Source organism: Triticum urartu, chromosome 7A, assembly GCF_056163025.1.
Source record: "Triticum urartu cultivar PI428250 chromosome 7A, HENAU_Tu73, whole genome shotgun sequence".
NCBI lineage: Eukaryota > Viridiplantae > Streptophyta > Magnoliopsida > Poales > Poaceae > Triticum > Triticum urartu.
In genome coordinates this window covers 78,462,363-78,477,904 of record NC_141879.1, presented here as the reverse complement: position 1 = coordinate 78,477,904, position 15,542 = coordinate 78,462,363, and the positions used below count along the sequence as shown (strand labels likewise).

Sequence of the window (15,542 nt, the reverse complement as noted above, 5' to 3'; positions counted from 1 at the left end):
TACAATGAACGTGGCACCTCTGTGACTATGGAGAGTGAGCATACATGGCTGGAGGATGACGTAAGATCTATTACCATGTCCTGCTATTTAAGTGCATAATCTAGGTGTCACCTATGAAAATAAAATGTTCTATTATTTTACGCAGATTATCGATGCTTATCAGGCACATTTGGCTCTGCACGTTGGTCATGATCAGCACCTCTGTCCAACCTGGAGGTCCAAATACCTTGTTGATCGTGCTAGGGCACGAGACAACCCTAAACCGTCGACATACAACATGGATAGTGCGCTGAGCAGAGCTGGAGCAGTACGTAGGGTTCTGGACGAGTATACCGTCCGTGATAAGGTACGATATGTTCTTACTAGTTCATTAACACTCATTTCAACAAGCATAATTGCATCTGATTACAAATGTGTTCCACATTTTAGTCGTTTATCCCGTTGAACGTCGGCAATACACACTGGATCACCGTGGTGATGCACAACCGCAAGAAAGAATTCCGAGTTTTTGATTCGCTCTATCCTCTTGAGTTCTCTCTCGACACTGTGAAAGCACTGGTACTCTCCCCAACATTGAGCATTCTTCATATGAAATTTCATATGGTTTCTCACTACTACTTTCTTTCAAATAGCGACTAGCAATAGCAATTGATATGGAAGAGGCAAACCGTATTACACCTGGCAAATATCCAGACGTCACTAAGTGGCCTATCTTACCTCAGATCGACATGCCACTACAAGAGGACGGGTGAGTTATGGTTCATCATTTTCTACTTACGAAAGACATGTTCGTGTGCACGGTGACTAATGTTTGCATATATATTAGGAACTCTTGTGGCCTTTTTGTGATTGAAGTTATGGAGCATTGGGACGGGGATCGATGGACCACCGATTTTACCCAGGTAATTTATCCTCTCTTTTCGTACACTTGTACAATTGTCGTAGAATACCAACTTCTATTCATTAAACATTGTTCTAAAAATTGCAGGCCACGGTTCATGCAAGGAGAAGGCGTCTCGTCGCCGAGGTGGTTCTCTCACCTACCAACACGCTCGAATGTGTGAAGAACAAAATCCGCGACATCACAAAGAAAAGCAAGGCGTGAAGACATCATACATGATTCAAGATTCTAGTTTTAGTCGTTTGTTTTAAGTCCGGAAGCACGTTTCCCGGCATGGACAACTTTGATTTTCAATCATTCATGTAATAAGCACGATACCATGGATTTTGTGTGGATGTTTGGTCGCTCACACATACTTTTGTATGTGTAATACAGTCAGACTATACGTTTCGTACCAATAAATTTTTGCTTCCCTTCATTTGTTCTACCTTAATGCTTTTTGCTGCTGTGTTCATTTTTTTCTTCCATGGAAGAGTAATTCATTTCCTTTTTACTTTTGCATATTTTTTGATTTGATTTGGCATTATTCAACAATAAGAAAAAAATGATAAATTCCTTTTTGTTTGCCTGAGAATCAACCTCGGCTGACGTGCCATCCGGTGTGGGATCCCGCGCCCGAGACAACGACAGATCCAGTCCCCGCGCGGGCGACCCAGTCGACGCGCGCTAGTTGGCGCGGGGCGACGCGCCAGGTCCGGACCCGCCCGACCGCTCGGTGGAGACAGCCCGCGTGTCGGACGCAAACGGGCCACCCGTGGATCCTGCGGTTGGTGGAGTAGGCAGATCCGCCTGGGATCTCGTGCGCATGATTGTGCCGCTGGATCTCTCGGGATCGGCGTCCGCAGGTGGATCTTCCTCGTGTCTTGCGCCAGACTCCCTTGGCGTTATCTGTTGCTTCAAATCATGTTGCACAGTTTTTTTGCTACATTTTTGTTAGCCTTTTCCTTTTCTACATCATGAAGATCAGGATCAGTAGCACCATCAATCACATGATCAACTACTCTTTCGCCCCCTTGATCAGTACGATTTAGAGCTTCGGTGGAAGCAAAAGAATTTCAGTGCTTAGCCGAGAACCCGCATTAGGATGCAGGTCAAACAAGGGCAAACTATTTCGAAAGTGATATAATTTATTGGTTAATATAATATACTTAGACCTTACACAAATGAACTGGCCACAATGCAGATAGGACTTGATCATTCAGTTCAACAATAAACCACAAAACATACTTAAAATTCATCACAAATCTCCTTCAACTTCTTGATCTTATCAACGTACCCATGTTTCTGTTTGAGGAAATCTGCAATAATATACTCAAGTTTTTTCTTCTCTTGCTTCAGCTGGTCCCTCTCTCTCATCACTTGGTCTCTCTCTAGCACCACCCGGTCCCGGTCTTTCTCAGCCTTTACCCTCAGGACCTGATGTATATTGGCACAACCATGGTCTGCCATCTTATTCTTCTCCAGCTCCTCTTTGAGATCGCTAAGTGACAATCTTGCATTGCCCAACTGCGTGAGAGCATCCTCCTTATCAGCCACCAGTTTAGCAAAGTCCATTTTGAAAAATCTCAGCTCTTCCTCCGTCCTCCTCTTTTCTCCAATTAACATGCATTTGTCTTCAGCATTCTTAATATTCTGCCTCAGCTTCTCGTCATACATGCTCCCCAGTTCTCTCAGGTAGAACTTCGTAGCCACTGACCACTCCGGGTCTACCCATTCCACATAGTTACATTTCACTTCTTCCTACAGTATGAAAAAATATGGTCTCAATCATATATGCACAAATGCAATACAATTACATGCAATGCACTAAAAATATGGTCTCAATCATATAAACACAAAATGTAGCATGCAATGATATACATATATGTGTATATGGATCAATTAACTACAAGTATATGCTATTATATGCTAAAACAAATATTAGACCGTGAAAAAGACAACATAAATACAGAATTTGTAAATGCACAAATTAATAGAAATTATATGCAATTTTGGGCAGATCAATGGATTACCGCGAAGTAAGTCGAGCACGAGGTAATGTAAACATATATTTACAGTACGGAACAACATACCTTCTGACCACAGGCAAGAAAACGTCTGCCAGTGTCCAAGGAATCAAAAGCAACAAGCCTGACGCAAGGTTCTCGATGCAGACAACGAGAAGACAAATCGTGAGCAATGCCACTCCATTCATAGCACCGGATAGTCGTAGGAAGCTAAACGAAACAACAGAGATAATGCACAAATCAACGCCCTGCGTTAAATACCGGAAATGAAGAACCCTAACCCTAAGCCTAGCACTATCTGGAGATTATATAGTAGGAGCGTACCTGCAGGCTAGTCACGGATTCACCATCCGAAGAAGAGCTCGACTCGTCGCTCCACGAAACCATGGCATAACGTGACCGGCGGCAAGACGTCGATCGGCGGCGGCGGCGGCGGTCGCAGTGGATAGATAGAACGCGCGTGGAGATCGCGAGGGAAGAACTGCCCCGACCAGGTGGCCAGCGTGGCCCATTTAAACGGGCTGTAATCAAAATAAAAATTGTTAAATGGGCTCGGCAACGGGAGCGGCCGTGTGTCGCGTCGTCTAACGGCATCCGTCACCCCCCCCCCCCTCCATTTCATCGCGACAAGCGGCACGAGTTACACTACAAGCCCTGAAATGGTGGGGTTTTCTTTTCTTTATGAGGTGAAAATGGTGGGTTTTTGGTACGAAGTCTATACTATAGACCAAAGTGAGCTGGTATCTTCCATATCTAAATGGTGGTGAACCAAAGGAGTGAAAAAAATTAATTATTACCACACATAACTACATCTTCTATATCTAAACAACTAGCCACCACTAACCTATTTCTCTTAACATGCAAGTTTGCCACCTCGTCATTCAACATGTATGGAGAAAGGTCCACTACAACATGCAAACAAAAGATTCCGGCAACAACATATACATGTTACACGTAAGCATTTCTCTATGAATATATTGCAAAACATTCCCGCAACAACATGTCGGGTATCGTCTAGTTTCCTAATATAATATAACTAGAGTGGACAACACAAAAGATGACATCATTACAATGGCTAAAATGTTATCCATTTTCCATGATTAAATTCCCTAGTGACCGCCTCCTGTTTAGTCCATATATGCTACAAGCACTATCTCAAGGTAGTGGCCTCTTGCAATATTATATATCATGTATCATGTATGCAGTAACACATTGTAAACACCTCACTATTAGATCACTGGATTCATCCTAACATAACTCTAGCAACTGTTCTACTCTTCTTCGCCCACCACGCTTCTGCACACGATAACAGGAAAAGTTAATGAATGACAAATTAAAAACAATTATAACCTACAATGCGTACAAAAACTTACTTCTTATTTAGTTTGCATTTCTTGCTGCGTTTAGTGTGCCCTAGCAATTTGCATGTACCCATCTGATTCTGATCTCGTCGTACGAAAGTGGCCTACCATTTTTCGACATCGGGCGGTTCTCATTGTTGGAAATATGCCCTAGAGGCAATAATAAATTGATTATTATTATATTTCCTTGTTCATGATAATCGTTTATTATCCATGCTAGAATTGTATTGATAGGAAACTCAGATACATGTGTGGATACATAGACAACACCATGTCCCTAGTAAGCCTCTAGTTGACTAGCTCGTTGATCAATAGATGGTTACGGTTTCCTGACCATGGACATTGGATGTCGTTGATAACGGGATCACATCATTAGGAGAATGATGTGATGGACAAGACCCAATCCTAAGCATAGCACTAGATCGTGTAGTTCGTATGCTAAAGCTTTTCTAATGTCAAGTATCATTTCCTTAGACCATGAGATTGTGCAACTCCCGGATACCGTAGGAGTGCTTTGGGTGTGCCAAACGTCACAACGTAACTGGGTGGCTATAAAGGTACACTACGGGTATCTCCGAAAGTGTCTGTTGGGTTGGCACGAATCGAGACTGGGATTTGTCACTCCGTGTGACGGAGAGGTATCTCTGGGCCCACTCGGTAGGACATCATAATAATGTGCACAATGTGACGAAGGAGTTGATCACGGGATGATGTGTTACGGAACGAGTAAAGAGACTTGCCGGTAACAAGATTGAACAAGGTATCGGGATACCGACGATCGAATCTCGGGCAAGTATCGTACCGCTAGACAAAGGGAATTGTATACGGGATTGATTAAGTCCTTGACATCGTGGTTCATCCGATGAGATCATCGTGGAACATGTGGGAGCCAACATGGGTATCCAGATCCCGCTGTTGGTTATTGACCGGAGAGTCATCTCGGTCATGTCTGCATGTCTCCCGAACCCGTAGGGTCTACACACTTAAGGTTCGGTGACGCTAGGGTTATAGAGATATTAGTATGCGGTAACCCGAATGTTGTTCGGAGTCCCGAATGAGATCCCGGATGTCACGAGGAGTTCCGGAATGGTCCGGAGGTAAAGAATTATATATAGGAAGTGCTATTTCGGCCATCGGGACAAGTTTCGGGGTCACCGGTATTGTACCGGGACCACCGGAAGGGTCCCGGGGGTCCACCGGGTGGGGCCACCTGCCCCGGAGGGCCACATGGGCTGTAGGGGGTGCACCTTGGCCTATATGGGCCAAGGGCACCAGCCCCAAGAGGCCCATGCGCCAAAGGGACAAGAGGAGGGGAGAGTCCTAAAGGGGGAAGGCACCTCCGAGGTGCCTTGGGGAGGATGGACTCCTCCCCCCCTTGGCCGCACCCTTCCTTGGAGGAAGGGGCAAGGCTGCGCCCTCCCCCTCTCCCTTGGCCCTATATATAGTGGGGGAAGGGAGGGCAACCATACCTAAGCCCTGGCGCCTCCCTCTCCCTCCCATGACACATCTCCCTCCTCCCGCAGCGCTTGGCGAAGCCCTGTTGGAATCCCGCTACTTCCACCACCACGCCGTCGTGCTGTTGGATCTCCATCAACCTCTCCTCCCCCCTTGCTGGATCAAGAAGGAGGAGACGTCGCTGCTCCGTACGTGTGTTGAACGCGGAGGTGCCATCCGTTCGGCGCTAGGATCATCGGTGATTTGGATCACGATGAGTACGACTCCATCAACCCCGTTCTCTTGAACGCTTCCGCGCGCTATCTACAAGGGTATGTAGATCCACTCCTCCCTTGTTTCTAGATGACTCCATAGATTGATCTTGGTGACACGTAGGAAAATTTTGAATTATTGCTACGTTCCCCAACAGTGGCATCATGAGCTAGGTCTATGCGTAGTTTCTATGCACGAGTAGAACACAAAGTAGTTGTGGGCGTTGATTTTGTTCAATATGCTTGCCGTTACTAGTCTTATCTTGATTCGGCGGCATCATGGGATGAAGCGGCCCGGACCGACCTTACACGTACTCTTACGTGAGACTGGTTCCACCGACTGACATGCACTAGTTGCATAAGGTGGCTAGCGGGTGTCTGTCTCTCCTACTTTAGTCGGATCGGATTCGATGAAAAGGGTCCTTATGAAGGGTAAATAGCAATTGGCATATCACGTTGTGGTTTTTGCGTAGGTAAGAAACGTTCTTGCTAGAAACCCATAGCAGCCACGTAAAACATGCAAACAACAATTAGAGGACGTCTAACTTGTTTTTGCAGGGTATGCTATGTGATGTGATATGGCCAAAGGATGTGATGAATGATATATGTGATGTATGAGATTGATCATGTTCTTGTAATAGGAATCACGACTTGCATGTCGATGAGTATGACAACCGGCAGGAGCCATAGGAGTTGTCTTAATTTATTTATGACCTGTGTGTCAACATAAACGTCATGTAATTACTTTACTTTATTGCTAACCGTTAGCTGTAGTAGTAGAAGTAATAGATGACGTGACAACTTCATGGAGACACGATGATGGAGATCATGATGATGGAGATCATGGTGTCATGCCGGTGACGATGATGATCATGGAGCCCCAAGATGGAGATCAAAGGAGCTATATGATATTGGCCATATCATGTCACTATTATTTGATTGCATGTGATGTTTATCATGTTTATGCATCTTGTTTACTTAGAACGACGGTAGTAAATAAGATGATCCCTCATAATAATTTCAAGAAAGTGTTCCCCCTAACTGTGCACCATTGCGACAGTTCGTTGTTTCGAAGCACCACGTGATGATCGGGTGTTAGATTCTAACGTTCACATACAACGGGTGTAAGACAGATTTACACACGCGAAACACTTAGGTTGACTTGACGAGCCTAGCATGTGTACAGACATGGCCTCGGAACACAGAAGACCGAAAGGTCGAGCATGAGTCGTATGGTAGATACGATCAACATGAAGATGTTCACCGATGTTGACTAGTCCGTCTCACGTGATGATCGGACACGGCCTAGTTGACTCGGATCATGTAATCACTTAGATGACTAGAGGGATGTCTATCTGAGTGGGAGTTCATAAGATGAACTTAATTATCCTGAACATAGTCAAAAGATCTTTGCAAATTATGTCGTAGCTCGCGCTTCAGTTCTACTGCATAGATATGTTCCTAGAGAAAAATTAGTTGAAAGTTGATAGTAGCAATTATGCGAACTAGGTCCGTAAACTGAGGATTGTCCTCATTGCTTCTTAGAAGGCTTATGTCCTTAATGCACCACTCAGTGTGCTGAACCTCGAACGTTGTCTGTGGATGTTGCGAACATCTGACATACACATTTTGATAACTACGTGATAGTTCAGTTAAACGGTTTAGAGTTGAGGCACCGAAGACGTTTTTGAAACGTCGCGAAACATATGAGATGTTTCAAGGGCTGAAATTGGGATTTCAGGCTCGTGCCCATGTCAAGAGGTATAAAACCTCTGACGATTTTCTTAGCCTGCAAACTAAGGGAGAAAAGCTCAATTGTTGAACTTGTGCTCAGATTGTCTGAGTACAACAATCGCTTGAATCGAGTGGGAGTTGATCTTCCAGATGAAATAGTGATGGTTCTCCGAAGTCATTACCACCAAGCTGCTAGAGCTTCGTGATGAACTATGATATATCAGGGACATATATGATGATCCTTGAGATATTCGCGATGTTTGACACCGCGAAAGTAGAAATCAAGAAGGAGCATCAATTGTTGATGGTTGGTGAAACCACTAGTTTCAAGAAGGGCAAGGGAACAAAGGGATACTTCATGAAACGGCAATTCAGCTACTGCTCTAGTGAAGAAACCCAAGGTTGAACCCAAACCCAAGACTGAGTGCTTCTGTAATAAGGGGAACAGCCACTGGAGCAGAATTACCCTAGATACTTGGTAGATTAGAAGGCTGGCAAGGTCGATAGAAGTATATTGGATATACATTGTGTTGATGTGTACTTTACTAGTACTCCTAGTAGCACCAGGGTATTAGATACCGGTTCGGTTGCTAAGTGTTAGTAACTCGAAATAAAAGCTACGGAATAAACGGAGACTAGCTAAAGGTGAGCTGACGATATGTGTTGGAAGTGTTTCCAATGTTGATATGATCAAGCATCGCACGCTCCCTCTACCATCGAGATTGGTGTTAAACCTAAATAATTGTTATTTGGTGTTTGCGTTGAGCATAGACATGATTGGATTACGTCTATCGCAATACGGTTATTCATTTAAGGAGAATAATGGTTACTCTGTTTATTTGAATAATACTTCAATAGGTCTTACACCTAAAATGAATGGTTTATTGAATCTCGATCGTAGTAATACACATGTTCATGCCAAAAGATAGTAATGATAGTACCACCTACTTGTGGCACTGCCACGTAAGTCATATCGGTATAAAACGCATGAAGAAGCTCCATGTTGATGGATCTTTGGGCTCACTCGTTTTGAAAAGTTTGAGACATGCGAACCATGTCTATTGGTGTATATGCATGAAGAAACTCCATGCAAATGGACCGTTTGAACTCACTTGATCTTGAATCACTTGAGACATGCAAATCATGCCACATGGGCAAGATGACTAAAATCCTCGGTTTCAGTAAAATGGAACTAGAAAGCAACTTGTTGGAAGAAATATATTTTGATGTGTGCAGTCCAATGAGTGCTGAGGCGTGTAGTGGATATCGTTATGTTCTTACTTCACAGATGATTTGAGTAGATGTTGAGTACGTTTACTTGATAAATCACGAGTCTGAATTATTGAAAGGTTCAAGTAATTTCAGGGTGAAGTTGAAAGATCGTCGTGACAAGAGGATAAAATATCTATGATATGATCATAGAGATGGATATCTGAATTACGAGTTTGGCACAAAATTGAGACATTGTGGAAATTGTTTCATAACTAATACAGCCTGGAACACCATAGTGTGATGGTGTGTCCAAACATCATAACTGCACCCTATTGGATATGATGCATACCATGATGTCTCTTATCGAATTACCACAATAGTTTATGGGTTAGGCAATAGAGACAACCACATTCACTTTAAAAGGGGCACCACGTAATTCCGATGAGATGACACCGTATGAACTATGGTTTGGGGAAACCTAAGCTGTCATTTCTTAGTTTGGGGCTGCAACGCTTATGTGAAAAAGTTTCAGGCTGATAAGCTCGAACCCAAAGCGGATAAATACATCTTCATAGGACACCCAAAACAGTTGGGTATACCTCCTGTCTCAGATCCGAAAGCAATAAGGGATTGTTTCTGGAATCGGGTCCTTTCTCGAGGAAAAGTTTCTCTCGAAAGAATTGAGTGGGAGGATGGTGGAGACTTGATGAGGTTATTGAACCGTCACTTCAACTAGTGTATAGCAGGGCACAAAGAGTTGTTCCTATGGCACCTACACCAATTGAAGTGGAAGCTTATGATAGTGATCATGAAACTTCAGATCAAGTCACTACCAAACCTCGTGGGATGACAAGGATGCGTACTACTTCAGAGTGGTACGTAATCCTGTCTTGGAAGTCATGTTGCTAGACAACAATGAACCTACGAGCCATGGAGAAGCGATGGTGGGCCTGGATTCCGATAAATGGCTCAAGACCATAAAATCCGAGAGAGGATCCATGTATGAAAACAAAGTGTAGACTTTGGAAGAACTACTTGATGGTCGTAAGGCTGTTGAGTACAGATGGATTTTTAAAAGGAAGACGGATAATGATGGTAAGTATCACCATTAAGAAAGCTCGACTTGTCGTTAAGATGTTTCCCGACAAGTTCAAGGAGTTGACTACGATGAGACTTTCTCACTCGTAGCGATGCTAAAAGTCTGTTGGAATTATATTAGCGATTACTGCATTATTTATGAAATCTTGCAGATAGGATATCAAAACATTGTTTCCTCGACGATTTTTGAGGAAAGGTTGTATGTGATACAACCGGAAGGTTTTGTCAATCCTGAAAGATGCTAATAAGTATGCAAAACTCCAGTAATCTTTCTAAGGACTGGAGTAAGCATCTCGGAGTTGGAATGTACGCTTTGATGAGATGATCAAAGATTTTGGGTTTATACAAAGTTTATGAGAAACTTGTATTTCCAAAGAAGTGAGTGGGAGCACTATAGAATTTCTGATGAGTATATGTTGTTGACATATTATGGACCAGAAATGACGTAGGATTTCTAGAAAGCATATAGGGTTATTTGGAAAGTGTTTTTCAATGGAGAGCCTGGATTAAGCTACTTGAACATTGAGCATCAAGATCTATAAGGATAGATAAAAATGCTTAATGGTACTTTCAAATGAGCACATACCTTGACATGATCTTGAAGGTGTTCAAGATGGATCAGTCAAAGAAGGAGTTCTTGCCTGAGTTGTAAGGTATGAAGTTAAGACTTAAAGCTCGACCACGGCAGAATAGAGAGAAAGGACGAAGGTCGTCGCCTATGCTTAAGACATAGGCTCTACAGTATGCTATGCTGTGTACCGCACCTGAAATGTGCCTTGCCATGAGTCAGTCAAGGGGTACAAGAGTGATCCAAGAATGGATCACAGGACAGCGGTCGAAGTTATCCTTAGTAACTAGTGGACTAAGGAATTTTTCTCGATTATGGAGGTGGTAAAAGAGTTCGTCGTAAAGGGTTACGTCGATGCAAGCTTAACACCTATCCGGATAGCTCTAAGTAGAGATACCGGATACGTATAATGGAGCAACAATTTAGAATAGCTCCAAGTAGAACAGTTATTTGGAATGGCTCCAAATGTAGCATAGTAGTTGCATCTACAAGATGACATAGAAATTTGCGAAGTACATACGGATCTGAAAGGTTCAGACCCGTTGACTATAACCTCTCTCACAAGCATAACATGATCAAACCCAGAACTCATCCAGTGTTAATCACATGGTAAATGTGAACTAGATTATTGACTCTAGTAAACTCTTTGGGTGTTAGTCACATGGGGATGTGACCTGTGAGTGTTAATCACATGGCGATGTGAACTAGATTATTGACTCTAGTGCAAGTGGGAGACTGTTGGAAATATGCCCTAGAGGCAATAATAAATTGATTATTATTATATTTCCTTGTTCATGATAATCGTTTATTATCCATGCTAGAATTGTATTGATAGGAAACTCAGATACATGTGTGGATACATAGACAACACCATGTCCCTAGTAAGCCTCTAGTTGACTAGCTTGTTGATCAATAGATGGTTACGGTTTCCTGACCATGGACATTGGATGTCGTTGAGAACGGGATCACATCATTAGGAGAATGATGTGATGGACAAGACCCAATCCTAAGCATAGCACTAGATCGTGTAGTTCGTATGCTAAAGCTTTTCTAATGTCAAGTATCATTTCCTTAGACCATGAGATTGTGCAACTCCCGGATACCGTAGGAGTGCTTTGGGTGTGCCAAACGTCACAACGTAACTGGGTGGCTATAAAGGTACACTACGGGTATCTCCGAAAGTGTCTGTTGGGTTGGCACGAATCGAGACTGGGATTTGTCACTCCGTGTGACGGAGAGGTATCTCTGGGCCCACTCGGTAGGACATCATCATAATGTGCACAATGTGACGAAGGAGTTGATCACGGGATGATGTGTTACGGAACGAGTAAAGAGACTTGCCGGTAACAAGATTGAACAAGGTATCGGGATACCGACGATCGAATCTCGGGCAAGTATCGTACCGCTAGACAAAGGGAATTGTATACGGGATTGATTAAGTCCTTGACATCGTGGTTCATCCGATGAGATCATCGTGGAACATGTGGGAGCCAACATGGGTATCCAGATCCCGCTGTTGGTTATTGACCGGAGAGTCATCTCGGTCATGTCTGCATGTCTCCCGAACCCGTAGGGTCTACACACTTAAGGTTCAGTGACGCTAGGGTTATAGAGATATTAGTATGCGGTAACCCGAATGTTGTTCGGAGTCCCGAATGAGATCCCGGACGTCACGAGGAGTTCCGGAATGGTCCGGAGGTAAAGAATTATATATAGGAAGTGCTATTTAGGCCATCGGGACAAGTTTCGGGGTCACCGGTATTGTACCGGGACCACCGGAAGGGTCCCGGGGGTCCACCGGGTGGGGCCACCTGCCCCGGAGGGCCACATGGGCTGTAGGGGATGCACCTTGGCCTATATGGGCCAAGGGCACCAGCCCCAAGAGGCCCATGCGCCAAAGGGACAAGAGGAGGGAGAGTCCTAAAGGGGGAAGGCACCTCCGAGGTGCCTTGGGGAGGATGGACTCCTCCCCCCCTTGGCCGCACCCTTCCTTGGAGGAAGGGGCAAGGCTGCGCCCTCCCCCTCTCCCTTGGCCCTATATATAGTGGGGGGAAGGGAGGGCAACCATACCTAAGCCCTGGCGCCTCCCTCTCCCTCCCATGACACATCTCCCTCCTCCCGCAGCGCTTGGCGAAGCCCTGTTGGAATCCCGCTACTTCCACCACCACGCCGTCGTGCTGTTGGATCTCCATCAACCTCTCCTCCCCCCTTGCTGGATCAAGAAGGAGGAGACGTCGCTGCTCCGTACGTGTGTTGAACGCGGAGGTGCCGTCCGTTCGGCGCTAGGATCATCGGTGATTTGGATCACGATGAGTACGACTCCATCAACCCCGTTCTCTTGAACGCTTCCGCGCGCGATCTACAAGGGTATGTAGATCCACTCCTCCCTTGTTGCTAGATGACTCCATAGATTGATCTTGGTGACACGTAGGAAAATTTTGAATTATTGCTACGTTCCCCAACACTCATCTACCTTAGTTGCACCTTTCGTTGATACTTTAATAGGATCTTGAACTTCAACTATGCTGCCTTCACCATCGTCTACATATTCAATTGCACAACTACTAAGATCAGCCGTTTTCTTACTCAAATTTTCCTTTAGCTGATCATACTCATGGCTCTTAGCTATCACGGTCTTCAAACTCTCCTGTAACTGATCCCACAAAGCTGGGTGTTTGCATGCTGCATGCATAGCTTCTTAAGCCAACACACTGACCTGGCTATATTTCATTCTTTCAGCTGCTCCAGTCCATCCAAATCCCAACAGATCACTTGTGCGCCTCGCGGGTAGTCCCAACCTTGCGTCTTTCGTGAACCGCACAAGAACTAAACACTTTGGTATTTCAGATATATTCAAGTACTTCAGTACATGGAATATGTGCTTGCAAGGTAGACCCTTTCGAATCATTCTTCTACAGCTGCACCTTATAGTTTCTGCGGAATTTACTGGAGTGTACTCCACCCAAAAACAGCTCTTCCGGTTATTCTTCCAGGCCACGATGTACTGCTGTGATCCATCTTCGAGCTTTATTTCTACAATCTCCATGCCGCCAATTTTCCTAAGATCAGCTTGCAACATATAGAAGTTTGCTGGAGTGAAGACGTGAGAAGCAGCTATCTCAAGTTCCCTCGAGCTAGTAACTACCACCGGTACACTCTGTGAGGCTGTGCAATCATCTCGTGCCTCATTCTCGCGGATACGTACAACGGCGTTCTCATAGTGCAAAATCATATCCACCAGGGTCATTTCACCATCTAGGTGGAGGTGAAGGCATGAGTTTAGACTTTCACTCCTCTGGTTGCTTTTCATGCCAAGCCAAAAACCCTCTGTCAGATAAGCCGCGGCCCACAGTCTCCTCTTCTTATACATCCGTCTCAACCATGTTACTGTTTTTTCCGACTGCCATCTTTTGGAAAACGCGTGCCATCTCTCCTCAAACGTGGACGTGGACGTGCTGTAGTACAGAAGAGTTCGGAACTCCTTCAAGGACTTGTGACTGAGGTGAATATTCATATTTTTTTTCTATATGCCACGTACATATACGGTGCCACACGTCTGGCAAGACTTGGCGAATTGCCTTGATCATCGCAGCGTCGGCATCCGTGATAACACTATTCGTCATCTTTTGACACATGGACCTCAAAAAAGTCTCCAGCCGCCACACATATGTCTCTTCGGTCTCGTCCGAAACTATGGCACAAGCAAAAACAGTGGTCTTCCGGTGATGGTTAAGACCAACAAAGGGTATGAATGGCATACCATACCGGTTCATCTTGTACGTGCTTTCAAATACAAGCACGTCACCGAAGTCCTCATAGTCATGACGAGACTGGGAGTCACACCAGAACATCCTATTCATATGTCCTTCCTTGTCTAGCTTGTACTCGAAAAAGAAGCTAGGATCCCTCTGTTTCCTACTAGCCATGATGCCTATGACTGTGGCAGCATCACCTTTTGAAAGCAGCTTCCTCTTCTCCCTAGCGCAAAGGTTGTATATTTCACGCCTGGTAAAACCAACACTGCCATACCATACATGTTTGCTGATGAACGAATCCATCATGTCATGAATTCTAATCCCTGCAGCTCCCATGTGGACAGTATCTCAGCTCTCTGGTACTCTTTGATTTTTTTCTGTGGGACCAAAGAAAAGGTACCTCGTCCGGTCCTGCCAAGATATGGCTATGCTTGTCCTCAAAACTATCAACATACCAAACCCCACGCTTTTGGTCAAGCTTCACGGTCAGGTGCGCTTTGCAGTGGCAGCGTGTCTCGGGTCAGAGCCTACGGCTGTGTCCTTCCTCGGTTAGCAACCTGCTATCACGTTTTCCTTGTTTGGAACAAACAAACCGCCTATAACGCATATGACGTGACTCGGTTTTGGTATACCTGACCCTATTCTTTCTAATGCTGAAACCATTTTCTCTAGCATAGCTGTTGTAGAAATCATACGCAGCTTCATGAGACGTAAAATTCTTTTGTATTATCTGCATGAACATATCCCTCTTATCATCTGCACTAGCAGTATCTTGGACATTCTTTTTCCCCTCAACTTCTGTCACCTACACAATCATAACATAGCCATGAAAACAGTTTTCTATGGTATAACATTACTTCCATACAACATTCATAACATACATACCCCACTCATGATGACCGACGATTGCGACTCCCCAGAATCAGGTGCAGCTAATGATTCGACATCAAGGCCTGTCTCCGCATCGGATTCACCGTAATAGTCGTACGCATTATGACATTCAGAAATGAGCTGAAAAATATAACACAAATACATAAGTACTTATAATATAATATTCCAGGATTTATTCAACTTGCATGCATGCCAACAAAAAATTCCACTTCCATACCTGACTAATGTAATCTTCATTCGAGATCTCCGAGTTGTTTTCCTCACCATCATCATGCTCATTGTTTTCCTGACCATCATCATGTTCATCCAT

The 15,542-nt window shown here is 44.4% G+C and overlaps 1 protein-coding gene across 1 annotated transcript; it reads right to left on the bottom strand.

The window, feature by feature from the left end:
- Positions 1–14,861: 14,861 nt before the first annotated feature.
- Positions 14,862–15,542, bottom strand: LOC125553818 (uncharacterized). The gene is made up of 3 exons (XM_087531906.1): positions 15,450–15,542; positions 15,227–15,352; positions 14,862–15,146 (listed from the first exon to the last, which is right to left on the bottom strand). Exons 1-3 carry the CDS (start codon positions 15,540–15,542, stop codon positions 14,862–14,864), a joined length of 504 nt encoding a protein of 167 aa, XP_087388032.1.

Excerpts from the sequence above, each read along its gene's own strand:
- LOC125553818 (XM_087531906.1), bottom strand. The coding sequence starts at position 15,542 with ATGGATGAACATGATGATGGTCAGGAAAACAATGAGCATGATGATGGT. Across the intron at positions 15,353-15,449 it reads ATGAAGATTACATTAGTCAG|CTCATTTCTGAATGTCATAA; the intron begins GTATGGAAGTGG and ends TATATTTTTCAG. Across the intron at positions 15,147-15,226 it reads CGTCGGTCATCATGAGTGGG|GTGACAGAAGTTGAGGGGAA; the intron begins GTATGTATGTTA and ends ATGATTGTGTAG.